We start from the raw sequence: 26429 nt of genomic DNA on the forward strand, positions 1-26429 counted from the left end.
CCGTGGCATCAGCCTAGCTCACAGCAACCTCAATCTCCTGGGCTTGAGCGATCCTGCTGCCTCAGCTTCCTGGGTAGCTGGGACTACAGGCATGCACCACCATACTCGGCTAATTTTTTGTATATATATATTTTTAGTTGGTCAATTACTTTCTTTCTATTTTTAGTAGAGACGGGGTTTCCCTCTCGCTCAGGCTGGTTTCGAACTCCTGACCTTGAGCAATCTGTCCACCTCGGCCTCCCAGAGTGCTAGGATTACAGGCGTGAGCCACTGTGCCCGGCCTGAGTGTCCTCTTTAAAACTGCCTCCCTTACAGCACCCCCGCAGCCCTCCTGCCACCTGCTCAGCGGCTTGCCTGCAAGCAACAGCATCTCCATCCTGCACAGATTACTTATTCGGCAACCTGGTAACACACTCGATGTCGGTGGTCCTGTCCCCTCGTGGCACAACATCCTATCTCTATTCCCAAATCCCTATCAACCTCCATAAGGATGGCCGTGATCACTGTTTTCAATAGTTTGAAAGGCTGACATACGAAAGAAAGATTTGCCTATTTCTGTGTTGTGCCAGTAGCATAGAGAGGGGGCCGACAGTGGAACGAGCATTTGACAAACTTACGTTCAGCACAGGAAAGAAATTTCTAACAATTCTCTGCTGGAGCAAAGAAGAGTCAAGGGCCTAGAGAAGGATGTGGTTTCCAGCTGTCTTGGTGTCAGGGTTGCCTTCCCATGGACACACTTCCAGAGCCCCCCCTACCAGGGTCACCCTGGCTCAGAACTACAAGTCCCGCCCTTGGGGCCATCTCCCCGGATAAGTGGAGAGTGTCCAGCCTAATGTGATCCTCAGCCTGAAGCCGTTTTTATCACACAGGCCAGACTTCATTCCCTGTGAAGCTCTGGCCTGCAAGGGCACGGCCACTGGGCTTGAGCATGTCACAACAACATGCTGCTGCCCTGGCCACCCTCTTCATCCACTAATATTAACTTTAAATGATACAGTGATTTCAAAAATGAAATCCACTGCAGAAGGACAAGACTTACACTTTGAGAGGCACTCCAAGGCACCTTGGATAAGGGCAAGACTTGCCATAAAGTATATTAAGTCGCCCCAAGGTGACTTCGGGTAGACCCATGCTCACTGTTCACTCACTATTCGCCAAGCCCAGCACCTGGTCCCTGGTAGGCCAGTCCGAATCTGTGGAACGAAGGAATGAATGCAGTGCATTTTAGAGGCAGTCTCCCTTGAGGGGACAATTCTGTGGCAAACATAGCTTTACAGCTCCCCCCTCCCTCTGCCACTTATCCAAAGAGCCCTCTCCCTTACTCCTCAGCAGTCAAGCACATGTTGAGGCAAATAAGCAAACAAAGCCATCTGCCTCCCTTCAGGATTCATTTGGTGCAAGTTTAAATTTGCTATCAGGGACGATGAGGCACAAAATATAAGGGGGAGGATGCAAAAAATTCAGTAATCAGATAATTTTTTTTTTTGAGACAGAGTCTCCCTTTGTTGCCCAGGCTAGAGTGAGTGCCGTGGTGTCAGCCTAGCTCACAGCAACCTCAAACTCCTGGGCTCAAGCGATCCTCCTGCCTCAGCCTCCCGAGTAGCTGGGACTACAGGCATGCACCACCATGCCCAGCTAATTTTTTCTGTATATATCAGTTGGCCAATTAATTTCTTTCTATTTATAGTAGAGACAGGGTCTCGCTCTTGCTCAGGCTGGTTTCAAACTCCTGAACTCAAACAATCCGCCCGCCTTGGCCTCCCATAGAGCTAGGATTACAGGTGTGAGCCACCGCACACCGCCTCAGATAATATTTTAATTGCTTAAAAAATCAAAATGCAATAACTCCATGATGAACAAAATAGCCAAATTTTAGATAAGGACGGTGTGCCCTGTAGAGCCATTTAGTCTGAGGCAAGAAAAAAAAAATGGAGTGCTTATTTGGATATTTTGTTCATCTTGGATCTTTTTTTAATTACTTTTGATTTTTTAAAACAATGGCACTACAATATTGTTTATCTTGATTGCTGAGGTTTTTGGCAACCCCTTGAATTTTGCATCCGTGACAAATAAATGCCTCACCTAGTCCCCGGGCCCTGCTAAGGGTCAAAGGACAAGCTCGTCAACACTACGAGGGCGCACGCCGCGCTGGACACAGCCCCGCAAGGAAGCAGGCCAGGCCCCCTCCGGCCACTGAGGGCTGCGGCCCGCCGGGTCCCAGATGCGGGCAGTTTGGCCTGAGCACGTCCCAGCATTGTCACACGGTGGCTTTGCAGAGCCGCGCGGTCCGGATGAGGGTCCTGGGCTGCAGAGCAGGAAAACCTTCGCAGGTGTCTCTGCCCGCGCGCTCGGCCCGCGGACGCAAACGCTCTTCTCCCGCCAAACGTGCAAACTCCAAACAGGCGGCCTCCATCCCGCGCTTTGGCGCTCGAATACCGGGCCAATCACGGTGTCGCCCTGTTCATGAGGACCAATAGGAGCGCTCTTCGTCAGGCGGTGGGCGGGCCGCCGGGAGCCGTTACCCAACGGGCGCCGCGGCAGCGATCGGAGCGCCATTAGCCCTGAGGCGGCTGTGCGGGGTGGACGTAGGGCGTGTGGCGGCGGCGGCGGCGCGGCTCCCGGGGGCGACGGGCGTGGACGCGGGGCGGTAAGCTGGGCAGCGAGGCGGGACGCGGCCGCTGGGCGTGAGCAGGTCGGGGACGGCGAACCCCTGCGTGGCCGGCTAACAGCCGGCGGGGCACGCGGGACGCCCAACGGCGGCGGGGCGAGGCCGGCCAGGTGCGGGAGGGACGCGGCCGTGCGCGTGCCCCACGCGGCCACGGGCTTCCGGGACCTCCGCGCGGCTCCAAGCGGGCTCTTCCCGCTCGGGTTCGCGGGTGCACAGCGACCTGCGCCCCAGAGGCTTGCCCAGCTAAGCCCGAGCCTGCCTTTCCGAGGCAGTTACCGCCCCCGCAGGACGGGGCCCGGCTCCCGTGCGTGCCCGCACCAAGCCGCAGCAGGCCCGGACCGCCGGGCCGAGAAGGGAGGTCGAGCCCCAACCCGAGCGTGGGCCGCAGGGCCGGGCAGGTTTCCCTAAACACGTGGGTGTTCGAGATGAGGGCTGAGCGGGGGCTAAGGGTTGGGCGGGCCGTGCGGGCAGGCGGGAGCACGCACGCGGCCCGGCTTGCGGACGGAAACGCAAAGGCCGGTGTGTGCCTGGAAGACGGGAGTGCCGGCTTTAACGCAGGGTCCAGCCCGCCGCGGGGTCTCACTCACTGAGATGTTAATCTGGAAGCAGTGACAGCCCTTTGCTGAGTTTTAGGCAGTGCAGTGTGACGTGGTCCGATAAGCATTTTGCAAACAGTGCCGTGTTTCCCCGAAAATAAGACAGGGTCTTGTATGTGTTTTTCCTGAAGAAGACACCCGAGGGCTTATTCTCAAGGGATGTGGGTTTTTTGTTGTTTTTTTTTTTTTTTTTAAGTACGGTACAACAATCCACATTTATTCAAATAGAGTTAAGTCGCGTCTTCTGGAACATCATCGTCACTCTCCAAAGCCGGAATCCCGTCCTGAATGCCTTGCGACTCTGTTTCCTTTAGAACCACTGGCCCCAGTCTCTCAGGTCGAGCACTAGAGCTCTCACGGGGCAGGTGAGAAGGGCTGCTCGTCGTCTTTGCCACTCCCCAGCGACATGCATGGGTTGTGCAGCCCGCCACTAGGGCTTATTTTCGGGGTGGGGCTTCTGTTGCGCACATGCTTAGAAATCCTGCTAGGGTTTATTTTATGGGTAGGTCTTATTTTCAGGGAAACATGGTATTTTGGCCAAGTGGGAGATTATTGCCATGATAGCTGTGAGAGTCGAGTGTTAAATTGACAAGACCCGGTGAGGATGAGGGGCGTGTCAAGGGAGTGTCCTACAATTTCTGGCTCGGTTCAGGTGGTACCATTCACTGGGATTGAGAACACTGGAGGAGCTAGTTTGGAAAGTGAGAACTCCAAGAACAATAAAAGTGGGTATGTGTATAGATGTGGAATTGCTGGGTCATGTGGTCATTCTGTATTTTACTTTATGAGGGACTGGCAGACTGTCTTCCAAAGTGGCCACAACATTTTACATTGCTACCAGCAACGGATGGGAGTTTTGAATTCTCCATATCCTTGCCAACACTTCTTATCCATTATTATTATTGCCATGCTAGTGGGTGTGAAGTGGTATCTTGTTGTGCTTTGCATTTCCCTTGTGACTGTGATATATTTTCATGTGTTTCTTGGCCATTTGTATGTCTTTGGAGAAATGTTTATTTAAGAGCAAGACCCTGTCTCCAAAAATTTTTTGTTAAATTACATAAACATAGACATGTAGTCCCAGCTACTTCAGAGGCTAAGGCAAGAGGATTGCTTGAGCTCAGGAGTTTGAGATCCAGTGAACTGTGATGACACCACTGCACTCTAGCCTGGGTGACAACCAGACCCTGTCTCAAAAAGTAAATAAATAAATGCATACATACATATATATGTACATTTGGGGTCGAATACTTCAGTTTAGCTAATTACTAAGCTTCACATCTGTGTATGTATTATAGGCACCTAGAGCTTATGTATAAAAATGAACTCATCATCTCCATTGCTACTCACCCAAAAGCAAAATAACATTAAAAACAGAAAATTGTTTCGCTGTGTAGTTTCCTAGTTCAGTGAATATAAATCAATGATGATTATTTCATTTTTATATAAAAGACATATCTCATTCTATATCATTCCTCCTTTCCTTACCCTTTCTGTCAAAATCAATACTAAAGGAGTCCTTCCTCCTGCGGCTCCCACTTGCTCATCTTTCACATCTGTTTAAATGACATTCTTAAAGGCCTTCAATAACCCTTACACTGTTAAATCTGTGTTTTTATTGAGCACCCCAAGTGATTGTTATGTCGGGTAAGTTTCAAGAAAGGTACTCTTGAAATAATAAGATTTATATGCTTCCTTCTCCTCCTCTCACCCCACTTTTGGAAATTGTATGCCTATTATGCTTCATACAAGCAGAGACTGATCACCTGTATGTCCTGAACATTTAGCAAATAATAGAGGTTCAGTCACTGTTGAATAATATATCAAAGAATGATTCTCCAGAGAAAGGCATTCATTCCTGAAAATGGAAATGTACTTGCTTGGTAATAGGATAGGTATATGTTTAACATCATTGGAAATTTCCAGACAGTTTTCCAAAATGGTTTTAACAATTTGTATTCCCTCTAGCAATGTGTTGAGTCCCACATTGTCCACATCCTCACCAATATTGGGTGCTATCGGACTTTTTTTTTTAAGCTATTCTAACGTGAAGTGGCACCTTGGGTGGTTTAAATTTGCATTTCCCTGATGATTAATGATGTGGAGCACTTTTTCATACACATGGGAGCCATTCATATGTTCTGTGTGTGTTGATGAAATAAATGCTTGAATTTTTCCCTTTAATATTTTTTTAAAAATCTATTTTTGCAAGTTCTTTACATAATCTGAATAAGAGCCTTCTGTTGGATATGGAGAGTGAATATTTTCTCCCAGTGTTTGGCTTGTGTTATCATTTTTTTAATATCTTTTGGTGAGCAGAAGTTTAATTTTTCTGAATCAAAATCAACAACTTTTCTTTTCCAAGACAGGGTCTCCCTCTGTTGCTCAGGCTAGAGTGAAGTGGCATCATCATAGCTCACTGCAACCTCAAACTGCTGGGCTCAAGCAATCCTCCTGCCTCAGGCCCCTGAGTAGCTGGGACTACAGGTGCCTGCCACCATGCTTGGCTAATTTTATTTTATTTTTTTACTTTTTGTAGAGATGGGGTCTCACTATTACCCAGGCTGGTCTTGAACTCCCACCTGGGCTTCCCAAAGTGCTGAGATTACAGGTATGAGCCACCAGGAAATCAGCAACTTTTAAATTAATGCCTTAGTGTTCTAGCTGATAAGTCTTTGCCCACCACCAAATCATAAATATATTCTCCTGTGTTTTGAAAAATGTGATAGGTTTGTTTTTCACATTTAGACTCATCTTGCTTTTATTACTGAGTGTAGTGTGAGATACAGATCTAGGCATTAATTTTCCTCTAGAAAAAAACTACATTGTAAAATCTAGGTGTGCCAGTACCATTTATTGAATATGCCTTATGCCTTCTTTTCCACATTGAATTGAAATTATGACCTTCTCAAAAACTAAGTGACCATATACATGCAGCTCTCTTTCTGGACTCATAATTTGTTACATTATCTTTTTTTTTTTTTGAGAGAGAGTCTCACTTTGTTGCCTAGGCTAGAGTGAGTGCCGTGGCATCACCCTAGCTCACAGCAACCTCAAACTCCTGGGCTCAAGCGATTCTCCTGCCTCAGCCTTCCAAGTAGCTGGGACTCCAGGCATGCGCCACCATGCCTGGCTAATTTTTTTTCTAGATATATTAGTTGGCCAATTAATTTCTTTCCGTTTATAGTAGAGATGGAGTCTCGCTCTTGCTCAGGCTGGTTTTGAACTCCTGACCTCGAGCAATCCGCCCGCCTCGGCCTCCCAGAGTGCTAGGATTATAGGCATGAGCCACGGCGCCCAGCCTGTTACATTAATCTTTTAATCTGACATACTATACTATCAATAGCGGTAGCTTTATAATTGAAATATATGTCATCTAACTTCTAGATTGTTTTCATTATTATAGGTTCGTTGTGTTTCCATATTAACTTGCAATTAATTTGTCAATTTGTCAACTTCTAAAAAAAACAGATCTTAGCAATATTGAGTCTCTTGGTCTGTAAACGTGGTATAGCTCTCCATTTATTTTAGTTCCTCAATTTCATCAGTGTTTTGTAATTTTTAATATAGAAGTCTTGCACATATTGTATTACCTTTAATCACGAAATATTTTGTTGTTATAAATGGTAGGTACTATTCTAAATTTTCATTTTATAATTATTGCTAGAATATAGAAATATAGTTGATTTTTTTGTATATTGACCTTTGTATCCTTCATCCTTACTAAATTGACTTAGTCTGATAATTTCTTTGTATATCTGTTTTTTCTCTGTACATTATGATGTGACCTGTGAATAAATACAGTTTTACCTCTTTTCCTTTATGGCACTGGCTAGGACTTCTGGTATAATAAATATAAGGGGTGAGAGAACAGATTTATTGTTTTTGACAAATTATTCATCATTTCACTACCCAATGTGATATTGGCTATAGGTTTTGGGGTTTTTCTTGTAGATAGCCATTATTAGATTGAGGAAGTTTCCTACTATTCATGATTTGCTGAGAGGTTTTTGTTATGAATGGGTTTTGAGTTTTAACAAATGTTATCAAAATTCTTTTTTTTTTGCATCTATTGAAATGATAATGTGATTTTTCTCCATTCTTTTACTGTGATGAATAACATTGATTTACAAATTTTGGAGGTGATCTTCATCGGGTAAACTCCACCTGATCGAGATAGATTAGCCTATTTTTGCTTTGTAAAGATTAATTTAGCTTATAATAGTCTGTGTATAAAAGGTATTGCTTTTATTTTCTTGGAATGTTCTTTTCAGGTTTTGGTATCAACATTATGGTGGGTCTGTGAAACATACTGAGAAGTCTTCACTCTTCCTCACTTCACTAAAGGAGTTAGTTAAGATTGAATTCTGACTTTATTTCTACCATAATTGATTGATGGATTTCAATGAAACCATCTATGCCTGGCATTTTCCTTGAGCAGGGGAAATTTTTAATTACAGATTTAATTTTCTTAAGAGACGGAACGGTTCATATGATTTATTTCTTCCTGTATCCATCTTGGAAGGTTGTGGCTTTCAAGGAAGTATGTCCATCTGAGTTATAGAATTTATCAGATGAAGTTGTTTGAGTCTCACTGTTGCTGCCATACTGTTTACTTTTTAATATTTCTCAATTTTGTAAGATTGTTAAATCATTTTCATAAATTCTCTAAAATGCCTATTTTTGTTTATAAGTAAACTTAGTTAATATTCTAAAAACAAATCATTAAATAGTTAATCTTTAAATCAAGAGATTTTACTTGTGTCACATAAGAACTGTATTTAAACTTTTAAAAGTAATGATAATGGCAAGCTAAGTAATTAGACCTCCTACCCATTGAAGACAATTCAAAAGCCTAGAAAAATATTTTTAAAATCTTCTTTAGGCCGGGCGCGGTGGCTCATGCCTGTAATCCTAGCTCTCTGGGAGGCCGAGGCGGGCGGATTGCTTGAGGTCAGGAGTTCGAAACCAGCCTGAGCAAGAGTGAGACCCCATCTCTACTATAAATAGAAAGAAATTAATTGGCCAACTAATATATATACAAAAAATTAGCCGGGCATGGTGGCGAATGCCTGTAGTCTCAGCTACTTGGGAGGCTGAGGCAGTAGGATTGCTTGAGCCCAAGGAGTTTGAGGTTGCTGTGAGCTAGGCTGACACCATGGCACTCACTCTAGCCTGGGCAACAAAGCAAGACTCTGTCTCAAAAAAAAAAAGTCTTCTTTAAAGCATCTAAGACAGGGGTCCTCAAACTTTTCAAACAGGGGGACAGTTCACTGTCCCTCAGACCGTTGGAGGACCGGACTATAGTTTTAAAAAAACTATGAACAAATTCCTATGCACACTGCACATATCATATTTTGAAGTAAAAAAACAAATGGGCAGAAACACCCGCATGTGGCCCTCGGGCCGTAGTTTGAGGATGCCTGATCTAAGAACTGGCCAGATAAGGAGAAATCACCAGGCCACAACCTGGGAAAGGATGGTAACCCTGAGAAGTAAGCCTAGCATTAGGAACAACTTCTGCCTTGAAAAGCATAGCCTACTCTCTGTTATAATTTAGAAGAAATAATGGAGAGTACGCTATGCTTTTGACAACCTCCTGGCAATAAAAGGACAAAAATCAGAGTCCTTGGTCTGTCAAAGGTGGAAGCCAGGTAATCTACCCCTTCCAATGTGCTTTACTAGGATTGGATCCCAAAGGGCTGTGTCCTAGAATTGTAAAGGAAACCAGCCCTTCCTTAGACTATAGTTATCTGAGTAGTCTAGAGAAATCTCAAATTTTGGTCAGAATAAAGAGATTCCAGATAACTAATTCCCTGGGGCACCTGGCGGTAAGCAAACAAAAATTCTCTGAGGAAAAGTGACATCATCCTTGGCTTCAAATTATTTATGTGCACAACTTATCAAATACAGGGTCTAGCACTTAATCAAAACATAATTAGGAACCCAAAATGACATCATGAGCCAGAAAACAATAGACAATACAAACAGATCCACAGGGATTCCACTTAATGGAATTATTAAATACAGACTGTAAAACAACTATATTTTCTATCTTTTAGGAAAGAACAGCTAATGTTAAAAACTTTACCACAAACTAGACAACATTAAAAATGGCATAACAGACTTGGAAAAAACTGGGTAAAATTCTAGAACTGGAAAATTCTGGTAAACAAACTTAGAAACTTAATAGACGGATTCCACATCAGAATTAGTTAGAACTGTAGAAAGAATTTGTGAAATGGAAGGTTAAGACACCGTCCAGACTGAAGCATGGGGAAGACAAAGGATGGAAAAATACAGAAGCAAAGAGATGTGATGGATATTGAAAAGGTCTAATAACATGGGTTTAACTGAAATTCCATAAAGGAAAGTACTTCTAAAAATCCTCAGTATTTTATAAACTGTTCCATATTAGTAAATAAAGATCTATCTCTTTTGTTTTTATAAGCTGCATGATAGGTATTCCATTATATTTAAAGGGGTTAGGAGAATTTGAATTGTCATTGTGTATGAGTGTCCATTTCATCACCCTTAATAGTACAACATATGATCTGTCTTTGCCAATTTGATAGGTAAAAGTCCATCCATTTTAATTCCTATTTTTGATAATAATGCATTAATCCATGTTTTTAAAATATATTTGACTCTACAAGTCTTAGGAGTTGTCCAAACATAGCTTTTATATATTTTTGTCATATTACTAGTTTGCAGGAACACTTTATGCATTAGGTCTATGACCTCCTTGTTTGAAATAATTTCCTTAGTTTAACATTTTGTTTAATTTTATCCTTGGTTCTTATTGTTTCAAAGAAATTTTTTAATTTTTCTTGAACCCCCTTTCACATCTCCTTATTTCCCTTTATAGCAAAAACATTTTGAATGGATTGTGTGTACTCATTGTCTCCAGTTCTTGTGAATCTACTCCAAATAGGCATTCATTCCCATCATTTGACCAAATTAGTTTTGCCACCACATCCCGTGATGAGTTCCAGTCTTCATCTGTGATAATCATCCCCTCCTCCTTTACACACCCTCTTCTGTTGTTTGCCACTGTTCCATATCTACATCTACTGGTTTTTCTCCTGCTACACATAACTCTTCCTTCTCAGTCTCTTTGTTGGTTCCTCTTCATCTCTTCAACCTTTCAACTTTGGAATGCCTTAGTCCTTAATCCTTGAGTCTCTTGTCTGTTTCTACAGTCAGTAGGTGATTATATTCAAGTTCATAGACTTAAATCTCCATTCTAATGAATCCCAAATTTACATCACTAACTAGATCAGTGTTATCTAGTGGAAATATAAGCAATATATATGACTTTATATTTTCTAGTAGCCACATTTAGAAAGGTTAAAAGATATGGGTAGAATTAATTTTAATATGTTCTATTTAACCTAGTATATCACATATATATCAACATGTAATGAAATTATGAGATTTTGTATATTTTTTCATATTAAGTCTTTGAAATCTGGTGTGTGTTTTACATTTACAGTACATCTCAATTCAGATTAGCCACATTTCAAGTGCTTAATAGCCACATGTGGCTACTGGACAGTGCAGCTCTAGTTAACATCACTGATTTCCAGACCTCTGTATTTCTATTTGAATGTGTAATATATATCTCAGAATTAATGTGTTTCTCGCATTCATATCCATTTGAACAAAAACAAATCCTTTCAGTTCTAACCTAAATAGATCCAGGATTTAATCAGTTCTTACCTCCTCTGCTGCAGGTACTGTGGTCCTGGCCATCACTATCTCTTGCCTAGATTATTACAGTAGCCTCCTGACTGGTTAGATACCCACATGACTCTCTTCCTCTCCTCCAGTTTTTTCAAGTCTCACCTTATCAGAGAAGTGTTCCTGGACTACCTTATTTGAAGTGCAAACCTGGCTGGGCACAGTGGCTCATGCCTATAATCCCAGAAAATAAAAAAATTTAGCTGGGTGTGGTGGTGTGCACCTGTAGTCTTAGCTACTTGGGAGGCTGAGCCAGGAAGGTTGCTTGAGCCCAGGAGTTTGAGGTTATAGTGAGCTATGATGATGCCACTGCATTCTAGCCCAGGCAACAGAATGAAACTCTGTCTCAAATAAATAAATAATACAAAGTGAAAACCTCTCCTTCTTACACATATCAATACATACCCCGTAAATCAGTATTCCCTTATCCCTTCAATGCTTTATTTATTGTTTTAGGGTTTTTGTTTTTATGGCAGTTTTGCACTCCTGGGTTCAAATGATCCTCCCACCTCAGCTTCCCTAGTAGCTGGGACTACAGGCACCTGCCAGCATGCCCAGCTTAGTTTTTAAAGTAGCCTGTCACTATTTCTCTTTGTTCAAAGAAGGTTTGATAAGAATTGTTACAGGATATATCTTTAGCTTTTTCAGTTCTTTCTATGGTTGATTCTCTGTTCACCTGTTTTTCTGAGTCTTTTTAAAAATTTGTTTTCCTAGAAAATTGCATTTTTTTTGTTTTCAAGTTATCCATCAGAGGTATATATGAAATGGCATCTTAGTACTTCTTTGTCTCTTGTTAAAATGCTTCTTTTCTCATTACTAATTTTTGTTTTAGTCCTCTCTTAGATTTGTCTGGTATTTATCTGCTTCTGTTGTCTTTTAGATGCTATTTTTACTGTTTTTAAATTGGTCACTTCTGTTTTTGCCTTAACTAATTGTATGCTCCACCTTTTTGGTTTATGTTTAGTTCTTTTCTAGATTCTTGAGTTGACGGCTAATTCCAGTTTTATTTAATAACAAGCCTCTAAATCTATGGCTGCTTTTGGTGGTAACTTTGACCATGTCCCATAGGTTTTGGTAGTCTTTGTTCTTATTATCATTAATTATTTTCAGTTATTAAAACCACGTTGCTTATGCAACACCAAAGTCAGGATTCAAAGCGAGATAGGCTGTTTGCATGGAATGAGATCTTCTGCTTTATAATGTCTTCTCATAGTATTATAGAACAGTGAGAGTAGAGTGAACTTGGATGATTTTTTTCAGGATTGTTTATTGAAATAGTTCATTGAGAATTAAAGTCAACTTTTTTTTCCAAACTCATCAGGAACCTTTCTAATACCTGATCACTAGATTTCAATTGAACATACTTCAGCTTTTTGGAAGTATGGACAGTAAAGATAAGTAGGGATAAGAGGCTCAAAATGATTTTGTGAGTTGCCTGAACATTTATCCTATCGGTGTCCTTTGGGACTATTCATGTATCCATTGCAGTGTCTTGGTTTTCCTTTTAGTGACTAGCTTGGGCTTCCTCATCTAAATAGCTTTATTGAGGTATATTTTACTCATTGCAATGACTTTTTTAGTAACTTTATCAAGTGGTGCAAAATCACACCATAGATCAGTTTTAAAACATTTATGTCATCCAAATAGGATCCCTTATGCTCCTTTATAGTTAATTTCTTTTCCCACCTCCTCTTCCATTCCAGGCGGCCACTAACCTACTTTCTCCATAAATTTGCTTTTTCTGGACATTTTATTTAAATGGAATCATGCAGTATGTAACCTCTTTTGTCTGGCTTTCATTCAGCATAATGTTTTTGAGATTAATCTATGAGGTAATGTGTCAGTAGTTCCTTTTGCTGAAACATACTCCATTGTATGGATATACCATGTCACTAGTTTTTAATAATTGTACAATTTGTTTTGAAAATATTTTTTATCTAGATTTGACATAAATAGGGTCACATTATAGTCTTTAAGATTCTGTTTTTTGGTTTTTGACTTTTTTTGGTGACCTAACACATTGGTGGTTTCTTAGATGCTCCTTATAAATTTTAAAAGAATGTCCTTGTTCTCTATGTCACTGTCCATTCATGCTTTTTTAAAAGTTACTCATATGTCCTACCAGTTTGATTTATTAGCCCTCTGATACCAGAATCTTTAACTATAACTGCTACTCTATCCCATTCTTCTTGTATTTCTAATAGTTTTTTAAGAATATGATGTCAAGTATAACAATAGTTTAATATTTATACCTTTTCTAGACTACATACCCTTGAGTGATGCAGGCCAGTGCAGTGGTGGAAGCAGCTTCTGATAAAGGCTACCACAGTAATGGAGGAAACCTCCAAAAAGGTGAGGATCCAGGGCAGTTGCCTTTATTCTGGGTGGGAAGGGGTTATAAATGTAATTATGTCAAACAGTTCCCCTTCCAATGTTGGTACTTTTTAAGCCTTCCTCCCATGAGGTAGTGAGATTCAGTGTGTTTTTAACTGGGCAAATTCACTGAGGTGATTTTTGGTGGATATGGGCAGTGTAGGCAAGACCTTTCAGGGAAAGGGAAGCTTTAGGGAGGGGAAGGTGAGCAGGAAGCAGGGTTTCTGTCCAGCCAGGCTTTCCAGAACTATTGACAGGTACAGTTGCATTTGGGTAATAGGTGGAAAGTGGGCATGTTGCCTTCTGCTGCCTAACAAGTTATATATGTTTTTTTCTTCCCATAAATCTGAAATGTCTTTTTGCTAATGGTAGAAAGAAAATAAGAAATACCAAGAACATAAAAAGCAAGTGACTAAACTTTATGTGCCCATGAATATATGTGCTTAAACGATTTTATTTTTTTTTTAAGATGGTGTCTCGCTCTGTCTCCCAGACTGGAGTGCAGTGGTGCAATCATGGCTCACTGCAGCTCAAGGGATCCTCCCACCTCAGTATCTCGAGTAGCTGGGAATTTAGACACACACCACCTTGCCTGGCTTGTGGTTTAAACTATTAAGAAATATTCTAGGTTAAAACGAAACTCCATCCTATATTGTTCATGAGACACATTTAAAACAGGAAAGAAAGGTTTAAAATAAAAGGGTAGGCAAGTTAAGAAACAAATGAACTTAAAAATCTGGGATGATAGTATTAATATAGTATAATTGATGCAAACAGCATTATAAGAAGATAAAGAGGGCCATTTAAAAGTGGTAAAGTATTATACAATGATATATTATACAATAAAGACATCAGCCAGGAACCCTGATAGAACAAACAGTGTACTTTCTATTGATACATTACATGTTGAAATTAGAGAAAGGTGGTTGGAGATTGAATATGATAATGGTTCTCTCTTTCCCAGTAAATAGCAATAGGATTTTTCACCCAATTCAAAATGTTTCCCAAAAAATGAGTTTAAAAAATTTTATTTGGGGGAGAGAATGTAAAATAAATAAAAAAGTAAGACGCTTAACCTACCAGATATAAATATGTGATACTATAATAATTAAAACAATATAATACTGTTACACAAAAGATAATGAAACAGAATAAATAGAAATAGACTCTTAGAAAATTATGAAACAGATTTCAGAATATGATAAAGATGCTGTTTCAACTCAGAAGGAAAACAATAGATTATTTAGCAAATGGTGTTAGGACAATTGACCATCCATTTTGGAAGGAAATTAAGTTAGATTCCTACCTCATGCTAGAGAGAAAAATAAATTCTACATAATGTAGAAAGGCTAAGTGTTAAACATACAGAAACATGTAGAATTAAAATATAGGAGAATTTTTTTATAATTTGGTAGGGAAGGCCAAAGACACAAAACCCAGAAGTCATAAAAGACCAAGTCATTTCTGTTTCAAAACACTTTTTTTTTTTTTTTTTTTTTTTTTGAGACAGAGTCTCGCTTTCTTGCCTAGGCTAGAGTGAGTGCCGTGGCATCAGCCTAGCTCACAGCAACCTCAAACTCCTGGGCTCAAGTGATCCTCCTGCCCAGCCTCCCAAGTAGCTGGGACTACAGGCACGAGCCACCATGCCCGGCTGATTTTTATATTATATATATTAGTTGGCCAATTAATTTCTTTCTATTTTTATGGTAGAGACGGGGTCTCACTCAGGCTGGTTTTGAACTCCTGACCTTGAGCAATCCGCCCGCCTCGGCCTCCCAGAGTGCTAGGATTACAGGCGTGAGCCACCGCGCCCAGCCTCAAAACACTTTTTAAATAGAAAGTTTCTCTGAAATCTACTACTTCTCAAGCATTTACGTGCTGTGTCAGCACAACTCTGTCAGCACTTTTATCTTTAGTCCATTTTTGTGTGCCTATCTGTGACTCTTAGAAAATCCATAAGCATTTGAAGACAGCACTCATGTTTCTTTTCCTTTGTTTTTACAATGCCTAGGGCTGGCACTAGGAGGCACTCAGATTTATTAAATAATTTTATAAGAAAAAAGTTTCTTATTAGGCCTGCCTACAAACTGAGTGGCTGCCCTATAAATAGTCAACTCCTTGCCATTGAAAATTCAAGCAGAGCAATCTTGGCTATCTTAGTCTTCTCAGGCAACCATAACAAAATACCATAGACTGAGTGGCTAAAACAACAGAAGCTTATTTTCTCATAGTTCTGGAGGCTGGAAGTCTGAGATCAGGGTGCCCCTATGGTCAGGTTCTGGTGAGGGATCTCTTCCTGGCTTGTAGGTGGCTGCATTCTTGCTGTGTCTTCACATGAGAGAGGGGAAGCATGCTCTCTCCTATCTCTTACAAGGGTACTCATCATCTAAACGTAATTACCTCCCAAAGGCCCCACCTCCAAATATCATCACATTGTGGATTAGAGCTTCAGTATATGAATTTGGGAATTGTGGGGGAACACAGTTCAGTCTGTAACAGCTACTTATAAAGGATATTTGTCATGGGTAATATAAAAAGTATTTGTGTACTGGGAAAAGCTTGGAGCAGAAGGTATGTAGGTTTTTTTTTTACTATTTATATAATGTTGCTGTTTTTAACATTTTATCTTTTTTTTTAATCAGAAAAACCTTCTAAAACTAAGAAAGAAAATTTGTTATCTTCGAATGGCTGTAATGCAGTCAAATTGACTTTTCCTGATGATGACTGGGATTCCTTGGCACTAGAGCAAAGAGCTAATGACAAAGAAATTGGCAATATTGACAAAATAGATTTATTGGACCCATCTTTTTCAGTGAGTCAAGATACTAACAGAGAGAGTACTCAGTCTCCGTCAAGTGAGTTTGAAGACAGTACTAACTATGCTTCCTTAAATGAAACATACTCTATTCATTATTCAGAGTCAAAACTAAAGCATGAAAGTCTTATTCTTTTAAGTTCAGAATTAGATCCTGAAATGCAGAAAAGAAAGGAGATGTTTCTTGATATTTTAGAACATCAAGGTAATAAGACTGTTGACTTCGAAAGAATCTACAAGATTTCAGATGGTGAATATAAAGAAACTGCTGAAGATATGCAAAAGCATGATACAGATGAAGACTCACAGCAGGAATATCACAGTGCAGAAGAACAAGAATATATAAATAATCATTTATCTTTTGATCATACAAAAACATTAAGTATATCTAATCTGGAAGTTGTTGAATTAAGAAAGTCGGGTTATGAAGTTAAATGTGCTAGCAATCTAGAAGATAATCATGTTAAGTTGGAAAGTGGTTCCATCTTTTCTTTAGATTCACTTGATGTTTATGGAGAAGAAGATTCACCTCATATCTCCAAATTTCAGAATTCTGTCATGTTAAGAGAATATTATGAACCAAAGCATGAAAGGTGTAAGGAACAAGAGACTAATTTAATGTACCACACAGTATTTGATGACTGTATACTAAGAAGCAGTTCTCTTGGAAACCAGGAATCTCAATCTAAGAGTGGTTTCTTGAACCCTCAAAAAGCATTAAAAACTAAAATTTACACTGAAAAAACAAAATCTCAAATAACTGAAAGTAAAGATTTTTGTGGAAATACAATTGTTGAGAACAAAATATTACAGCACCTTAAAAATTCTAGTGCATTACCACAAGACAAAGCTTTAGAGACATTACTACAACCCTGTAAAGATTGTCAAACTTCCTGGACCTCTGTTTTTGATGATTCAGTAATTTCTTCCTGTGAATATTCACATTATAAAAGCCTACAAAACACCCCTGACCCAGCCTTAGGTTTTTCTATTACACTACCAAGGGATACAGTCAGAGATACTCAGGCAAAAGAAGAAGGTAGCTCCCCAAAAGTTGCCAGTAGCAATGCCACAAATAAAACATGCTTTGACAGTATGGCAGGAATAAATCCTAAATCAGTGACAGATGCAGCAAGTTGTCCAGTCACAATTAATCAGACTGTAGATGTTAGCGCTGATTTTAGGGCTTGTTTCACAACAAGCAGGGCAACAAGTGCAAGATCTTCTGTAGTATCTACATCGAGCAACACAGAGATTACAATGATGAATAAAAAACGGCCTGGTGAATGGCAGAGTGAGCAACAAAGAAGTGTGGCTTGTAATACAGAGTGGTCATGCAGTCAAGACTGTGTAGATGCTCAGGTGGCTATGATAAAAGGATCAGGAAACTCTCCCTCAGTTGACAGTTTAAAACCTAACGGAAATTTTCTAAATAAGGTAAAATCAATATGATTACAAAATTTTATTTGACTTTATAAAGAGACAGTATATGCTAACATAAATGTTTTTGGTTCATTGATTATATTGAGGCTTATGAGAAAATGTTAGATGAGGGGAAAGGGTGTATAGATTATTACCAGCTCTATCTTCTCCTGGCTGCTATTGCCACAAAGTCCACTAGAAGTTGAATTTTACATTTTATTAATACTAGTTTGGAACTCCAGATAGACCATATGTTATTTGTCATATATTTATAATTTAATTTAAAATCATTTTCAGGATTCCCTGGAATTAAGAAAAACATCTGATATCACAGACTTAAAGAAATATCCTGAGAGGTAGGTCAGATGTATGCACTTGGAGATACGTGTGGGGGGGAAATTGAAATAATAATTGTTTTCTGTGTAGAATATTTAACCATACAAAATACTAGCTAAAAGGGACCTTAAGAAATCATCTGCTTCAGCCGTTTGCCTTCAAACAAATAAATAATATAGAATATTAAAGCTCTTCATTTATTGAGATTTCAGTCTCAATTTCTTCAGAAACTCACAGCATCTTACCTGTTCAACCCTAACTCATACTGATTTAATTTTCCATTTTCATTCATTTTATTCCCCGGTAGACAAAAGCAAAAAGTATTTTTTGAAAATGTCATAAATTTGAAGAGGTAAATAGCTACTTTCACTGGTGCATTTGAATGTTGATTTTAATTTATTATATAATTTGCTTTGCATTTATTAAGTACCCTTATAATTCAGAACACAATGAAGAACCAGGAAGTGGTAAGGGAGAGAAACAGGGAGGCGTCTAAGAAGCCAAGTTAGTTATAATGTTCTGAGGTCATTTACTTTTTCCTTCATTCATTCATTCATTCATTCATTCTTCTAAGGAGTTTATTGTGGCATCTCAACTCTATAAAATTAAATGGAGGAGTTGGTTTCCAGAAGCAGAAGTATTGAGAACAGCTGAAAGTGGCAACTGGAAACAAGGGTAGACTTCCAATAGCATTAACACTCACTGTAGTGACTTGGGGCTTTTTGATATATTGTAATAGCACAGCAAAATATTTGCTTAGGTTAATTACTCTTAATTACTACAAAAAATGTAAAATATTTTCTATTAAAAAGATAATATGTTTAAGAACAATTTCTATCCAAAATGCTTATGACTTAAAAAAAATCTTGGCCAGAGTTTGATTTAGGTTGAAAAATACATTGATTCTGGATAAAGTTATTACCTTAGATTGGAATCCTTTTTTGGTAAAAGAAAGTATGAATTTGAGAATCGTTTACTTCCTTGACTTCTAGAAAGAATATATTTAGTTGTGATTCTTGATGTCCTTGTTTTCTGAAGCTGTTATGTGTTCCTATAGCCTGTCTATCTTGAGTAGAATCAATTTAAACTTGACAGGGAATTGCAAGAAATTTAAAATGTTTCTAGAGGCCTGTCATTACTATAGAAAAATGTTTGGAATCTTACCTGATCCTTTCTTTTATTTTAAAGGGAATTTCAACTTTTTAAAGAGATGGAGAATTTGCCGTCAGTGTGCTGTCAGAAAATAATGCAGAGAGCCATGAAAGCAGAGCTGCAGCTTTTAAATGTTCACTATCAGATGTGTCATCGTCATTGTTGTGATATTTACAAACTTGTAATGGAAAATAGGGAGGGATTAAATAGGTGTTTATTGATTTTAAATCTGTATTTTTTTAAGAAATATATCACTACTTTTAATTTTATTCTGGAAAATGTTTTTAATTTTCAATTTTGAAGGGCAGAATGAGGGGTTAATTGTAACTGGGCTTGTTAGCTGACTTAGGGGTAATAGACTTTTCCTAGAAAAAGTAATGTTTGAACTTTATATAAAGTCCAAGTAAGGATGAAGTCAGGGGGTTTTTGCATGACATTCTACCACATTCTCTCGAGTTTATACATTAAGAGTTGTTTGTACTGCCCTAAGAAAAACACACTAATTGTGGTTCACTTTCTTTTGGTCAACATTTGAAAGAAAAAAAAATTTTAAGATCTAGAGAGTTAGAACTAATATATTCATATTAGTGTTAAATGGATGAGTTGGGCCTAAATAGTTTTTTGAATTTAAATTTTAAACAGGAATTTATCAAGTAATTCTGCTAAGAAGGAATTAGGATCGGCACTACTATCTCTTTTGGGAGACTTAAAAGTTAGATATGAGAGTTTGAAAGAAAAAATACACAAGGGCATACCACTGGAAGAGCTGCCTCCACTGTCAGTAGAATCAAAATTGTTATCTACCTTCTCTACTTTTGCTTCCAGGGTATGTATATATGTTTTAGGAATAAAAATTTTACTTTATTTAGAAAACATTTTAAACAGAGATTTTTCTTTTCTGTCTTTACAGCTGATGAAAGAAGAATCACATGTGTGAGTTGATTTCATCTAATTTAGAACTCATTAAATCTTTAAAATCACTTAATCCAGTTAACTTTAAATTTTCTGTTTTGGTCCCTATTTAAAACATTGATGAATTCTTTAATGAAGTGTTTATCTTTTCTACTGATAGTAATATTTGTACATATTTATAGAGGATTCATGTAATATTTTGTTACATGCACTAGATGTATAATAATAAAGTTCAGGATATTTAGGATATCCATCACCGCATATATTTAATATTTATTATTTCTGTGTTGGGAACATTTCAAGTCCTCTCTTCTAGCTATTTTGAAATATAAAATACATTGTTAACTATAGTCTGCTATCAAACTTTAGATCTTATTCCTTCTGAAGTGTTTATCTTTTTAGCTTTTCAGGAGCAGATTCTGAAATAGATAATCAAAGTGCTCAGGATGTTGATGTTTCATCGAACCTAAAAAAGACACTCTCTCAAGTAAGATTTTTAGAAAGTTCATCTGTATAAATCTTTAATTTTATGGCTTACATAAACTATAATTTTCAGAGACTCCGACATCCTTCTTTTCACTCAATTAGCTTACTTTGTATACTACCATTTGAAGGATATAACTAATTAGAAGAAACATAATGGTGTATTTAAGTCCAGTCCTAATCAAACAGATATCAGCAATATATGTTGAGTAGGGTAAACATATAATTTATCATGAAATCAGTAGACTTTTGAGGATGAAAGAGAGTAATGTTAATCATTCACTACAGCAATAGGTATAAATCTGGACTATCCCAGACAAATCCATGATATATAGCCACCATCAAGTTGAGTGAGTATAGTTAAAACTAGTATCTTGCACCTTCATCTCATGAGGTAGAATAAAGTAATATTCCATTTGTTTGGAGCAGGGCAAAGTTTTAATTTCTCTTTTGTTGAAATGATGAAAATAGTTTTTAAATGCCTCTCATAGGTTTTCTCATTCTGTCTTGTTCCCCCAAGGAAATCTTGATCAGATGACAATCAAGAAAGATGATTTAATCTATGTAAGAACATCCCACAAATTATAAAGTGTTATAGTAGCATAAGTTACATTCCATTATCAATTGAGGAGGCAATGGGATAGGAAAGCTGAAGATTATTTCTGCTTTTCTGACTTTGGTCATAACCTTAAGGTTTCATTATTTGAGTGGTCTTAAATCCCCGAAGATGGAGTCCCAAGTCCAAAGGGAAATATTTGATTAATGTATGTTTCTTTCTACTAACATGAATGGTAAAAAATAAATTGCTTTAACAAATTATTCTATTGTTAAATTCTTTTTTTAAAACTCAGTTATCCACAAAGAATTAAGATTCATAACTAGATTTTTATGTACTTAAATGTCTTACATATTAATACTTTGCTTAAACAATTTGTCTATTTAGTACTATATGATGCTTCTTAAGGGTTTTATTTTCATTGTAATGGTACCAATAGTATAACCTGCTTATTTAGGGAGAACAATAAATTTTTAAAAGTAGAAGATGCAGATATAATTTTTATAATCTTAGTTTTGGTTATAAAACAATATCTATTTTAAGTTGGGATTACATTTTAGTCCTTGTCTCATTAAGTTAACCAGTTATGCATGAAAGCCAGTATAGTGTAATATAGTATTTCTATATTTCAGCTATTCATGTACCATCTTCACAATTTACCATAGCCTTATATCACCTATAATGTTAGTTATTCTGTATTTTTCTTTAAATGACTCTCCTTTTTATAAAAATTTTAGTGTAAAGAATAATTCACTGTTACATATAGGAAAGAAATATTACTTCCCATAAATAAAAGATAAACATAAGCATACACTAAATTAACCATGTAATTGTTAAAGGTTAATGTTACCAATATTTATATATACCTCCAAAAATTATCTCAAGTACTTCTGGTATGTATATGTCACATTTTGCAAAATACTAGTGTTAACACATAGTAACTATACACCGACTGGATTCAAATCCTAATTCTTGTTAACTGTGACTTGGCATAATAAGTTTCTTAGTTCATTTTTCCCATCTGTAAAGTCAACTGATGGTTTTACTTTCATAGCGTTCATTATTGTAAGGGCCAAATAATGCCAGTGAAGAGTGCCTGTCACATAGTAAGAGCACAATAATTGTTAGTCCTTATTGTTTTTATTATCTTAATCCTCAGATATCTTTGTTACCTGACAATAGTCATCATATACCAGATATATCACCCAAAAAAGATTGTTTAAAAAATGGTGATATAAATGTAGACTTTGATCAACTGAAACTTGATGATAAAGGTTAGTATAAAAGTATATTATCTTTTATAGTTGCCAGAAAACAAACAAGGTTTAAAATATGTCTAGTGTTTATTCATTAAATCAAAATAAATATTTTTAATTGACTAAAATGGCATCATTCTGATTGTGAATGTTAAGTATGTTCTTATTATTTTTGCTTGACTTTTCTTTAAAGTCACCTAATATATCTGATGATGCTGTATAATAATATGGATTTTTATTCTTCATGTTTTCAATATGAAAACTTTGTGTCTAATTGTATTTATGTAAATTATCTGCATTTTTTAGTTTTGTCCTCTATGAAAAGAGATTATGGTCATTCCAAAAAGATCATTAATTTTAATGATATATAAAGAGTTGCAGCACTATTTAGTCCTTTTAAAGTTTTCTGTTATTCTATATATAAAGATAAAAGTAACAGTTTCCATAAACTGGGAATTAGTATTCATTAAAGGGAAACTAGGAAGCAGTTTCCCATTAAAGGGAAACTAGGAACAGTTTTCAGTTTCACTCAAACTGAAAAGAACTTTTTATTTGGGGACTGCTGAAATGAAATCCCTTCTCACAGAATCTTTATTCTTGGTTCTCTTATTTTGCTGATATTCATCTTTAGATTTATATATAAAACAAGTAATCATAGTGATTCATCAAGTTTTTTACATAACTTTTCAGAGGGTTAAGCATTATAGGTAATTCATAGCTCATTGTTTTCAATTTATTAGACTGTAGAAATTACCAAGAAATAAGTCAAGACTGGTTTGATGCTAAAGAAAACCTGACAGGAGTTGACTTCTCAGGAATACAAGAAAATCAAATAGAACAAGATAGATGGAATCCGAAGTTTACATTAGGTTGGTTTAACAATTTACTAAGAAATCCTAACCTATTTGTAAAATAATGCTTACCTGCTTCTGTGTTGTGTTGGGTGACTGAGCTGTTTTAATATAATATTCCTGTTTGTGGTTTTTCTTTATACAAAATGAGAAATTGGCCGGTTGGAGGTCAATTTTTTAAAGAGCAGAAAATTGCTAAAAGCTTAAATCCAAGATTTAGTTAGTAGATAAACCTGCATTCTTTTCCTCTGAGCCCTCATTGAACACTTTCCTGATGTGGTTACCTGGTAAACAAAACCAACTTCTCAGTTTTCATCAGGTAACCAGTACTAATCTATCAAATTGGTGTTAGTGATGAAAACTATTTGCTTTCCCTCACTTTAGTAATTTCATCTATTTCAGGAATATTTTCATCTTTAGATAGTCTTGAAATGCTTATAATAGTTAGAATTTTCTCTAGTGCCTGTGATTATTCTATCATTTCTTATGATAATTATGCTACCTTCCTTTATTTTTATCTGTATATTTCTGTGGTTTTTAAAATTTTCCATATTAGCATTGTTTTTATTCTGCTTGTATAAATAATGGCTTATTAAAATTTTTAAATAAAATATGAAAATATAAGAAAGTTAAAATTATCTGAAGTTTCTCCAACCTACAGTAAACACTATGAATATTTTAGTGACCACTTCAATGCATTTCTTTATGCATATATTTAATACATATATACAACTTAAAATAATGGTATTATATCATCTGATTTTATTGTAACTATTTTTCCTTTCCTTGCATTATTATTTTTCTCCATATCACTTGTCACAATACTGTATGTTTTACTTACTTGATACTTGATTGATTACTAGGTTGACTGCCTTCCCACCCTTAACATACCAGCTCAGCAAGATCAGGGATTTTTGTTCACTGCCAAGTACAGCATGCAGCCCGTAGAGTATTCACTAGATATTTTGTATTGAATTAGTGAAAGGTTAGGTGATAGGTGTAATGTATACCCTCTGACTCTTTTACTGTTTTATATCTCTTCTTTTTCACTGCAATATAAAAATGTAAAGCTAGGTAGTTTCACTATTTTCTCTGTAGAATACATTTATAATCCAAAGAGATTAACAAATTAAATGAAGTAAGTTAATGAAGAAGGTGAGGTATTAATTACCTAAAGATGAAAGACTCTGCCTGAATTCTAGCACTAATACTTAACAAATTTGTGACCTAAACTCCTATGACCTCAGTATTACCATCTGTAAAATGGAAATAATAATAATAATAGCTACCTTATGGGGCCATTGGGAGAATCATGTGAGATGATGTACATGACGTGCTTAGCATATTGCCTGGAGCAAAGCATTCAATAAGTGTTAGGCTACTCTTATTACTATTATTAATGAAAAAAGTAAAGTTTACAAATTTCCCATTATTTAAAAATTATTAAAACATAAGTAAAAGTACTCATGGATTCATTCAATAGTATTTGCGTACTTCCTATGTGCCAGGTATAGGATTTGCTAGTAATTCAAATCTCAATTTAGTGAATTTTTTAAAATTTCAGACCATGTTCCCTTTACAATATTGACTATGAGATTGCAGTCCAAGAATTTTGAATTTGCCAAACAAGAAAAAATTTATAATCCTAATATTTGTGATTTCCAAAATTATGCCGTCTAACTCAAGTAATTTGTCTCTTTTTTCTTATGTGCTCTTAATATTATCACAAGCTGTAAAATATCTGCTGTTGATATTTGTCTGATTGAAAGGTTTTCTTGGTGTGATGTTTCCCCAGCAAAGGAATGTGTGTAAAGAGATCTCTCAAACCACTAGCTCTAGCCAGCATTAACACTAAGGAGTTAATAAGATCCTATATACATCCAATATTCCTATAGCACTTCTCTGAACCAGGGACAAATGACAGACTCTTTTAGTCATGATGTACAGTCAGCCTATGGGTTCTGTATTCATGAATTCAACCAACTTTCTTGTCATTATTTTCTAAACAATACAGCATAACAACTATTTACATAGAATTTACAATATATTAGGTATTATAAGTAATCTAGAGATAATTTAAAGTATACAGAAGGATGTGTGTAGATTATATGCAAATACCATACCATTTTATATAAGGGACTTGAGCATCCTTGGATTTTGGTATGGAGTCCTAGAACCAAATCCCCCAGGGATACCAAGGGACTGGTGTAACTAATTACTCCGTTTAGATGTAATTTATTCATTTGAGCTATGAGAGACTTAATACCAACTAATCCAACCCATTTATATTTAAGATGATATGATTAAGGCCCAGAAATCTTAACACTATACTGCAGGCTTTTGGTCTTCAGTCTAGTCATGCTGATATTTGCTGATAACCTTATAATAAGCTTTGTGATAGTAAAAATAAACCATGAAATAGTTAGCGGTTTTTCATGTTCTCTTAAACATCTCAATACAATAATGATCATTTCTGTTGTACATTTCTGCTTGTTTTTCTACAAGCAGAAATGAATGTTGAACCCTTACGAAGAGATAAAGGTTATTTGATACATGTTGGTGGTCTCTGCCCTTCAGTATCTGAGGTATGACAAGATTTCTTTTTTGAACTTCATTTTTAAATTTATTAATTGTTCATATTATGATTATTTGTTTTTCTATTTTTCACAAACTTATTTCTCTTTTTTTTAGGCTGATTTAAGATCTCATTTCCAGAGATACCAAGTTTCTGAAATTTCAATTTACGATTCTTCTAATTACAGGTATGTTTCCCAAATTCAGTCAAATGAGCATTACTGTGTGCCTGCTATTCACTAGAGGTTCTGTATCAGACATCGCCACAGTGATGATAAAGTCAAGGGCTATGCCCACAGGAGCTTCCCAGGCTAGTGTAGGGGACACATAGACAAATAGCTGCAGTCATTAGTTCATGCTGTTCTTAATCAGATCTTTCTCTGATTATACTTTGTAGCTTGTTATTGGTGGTATATAGGAGACTTACTGACTTTTGTGTACTTTATCTTGTTACATACTGTTTCGTAAGGAAAGTAGAGTGCCTTAAAGAGAATGGGCTCCAGAAATATATAACTTTGGTTCAATTCCCTGGTCTGTCAGCAACTTGATGAATAAATTTGGGCAAGTTACTTAACCTTTTTGTACCTCAGCCTCTTTGTCTATGAAGTGAGGTTAATAGTACTGCCATAGCATTGGTGTGAAACTATATGAATTAAATATATAAAACACTAGGAGTAAAGCCTGGAACATAG

At 37.0% G+C, this 26429-nt stretch overlaps 1 protein-coding gene across 5 annotated transcripts in view; it reads left to right on the forward strand.

Annotated features, from left to right (window-relative positions):
• The first annotated feature begins 2533 nt into the window (after window positions 1–2533).
• The window catches only part of RBM44 (RNA binding motif protein 44), a 44256-nt gene continuing 20360 nt past the window's right edge, over window positions 2534–26429 (forward strand). For 2 of the 5 annotated variants that reach the window (XM_012755725.3, XM_076006095.1), the window contains exons 1-12: window positions 2534–2647; window positions 13269–13359; window positions 16023–17632; window positions 17915–17973; window positions 19142–19315; window positions 19748–19931; window positions 20016–20038; window positions 20420–20504; window positions 22216–22330; window positions 23053–23181; window positions 25672–25748; window positions 25855–25925. In XM_012755725.3, coding sequence (XP_012611179.1) covers window positions 13287–13359; window positions 16023–17632; window positions 17915–17973; window positions 19142–19315; window positions 19748–19931; window positions 20016–20038; window positions 20420–20504; window positions 22216–22330; window positions 23053–23181; window positions 25672–25748; window positions 25855–25925 — 2600 coding nt within the window. In that variant the 5' untranslated portion in view covers window positions 2534–2647; window positions 13269–13286. Of the gene's footprint in view, window positions 2648–5803; window positions 5876–13268; window positions 13360–16022; window positions 17633–17914; window positions 17974–19141; window positions 19316–19747; window positions 19932–20015; window positions 20039–20419; window positions 20505–22215; window positions 22331–23052; window positions 23182–25671; window positions 25749–25854; window positions 25926–26429 lie in introns of all 5 variants that reach the window. The other 3 variants (XM_076006096.1, XM_076006098.1, XM_076006097.1) reach the window with 3 other exon arrangements.

The sequence above is a fragment of the Microcebus murinus genome, chromosome 8 (genome assembly GCF_040939455.1).
Source record: "Microcebus murinus isolate Inina chromosome 8, M.murinus_Inina_mat1.0, whole genome shotgun sequence".
Taxonomy (NCBI): Eukaryota; Metazoa; Chordata; class Mammalia; order Primates; family Cheirogaleidae; genus Microcebus; species Microcebus murinus.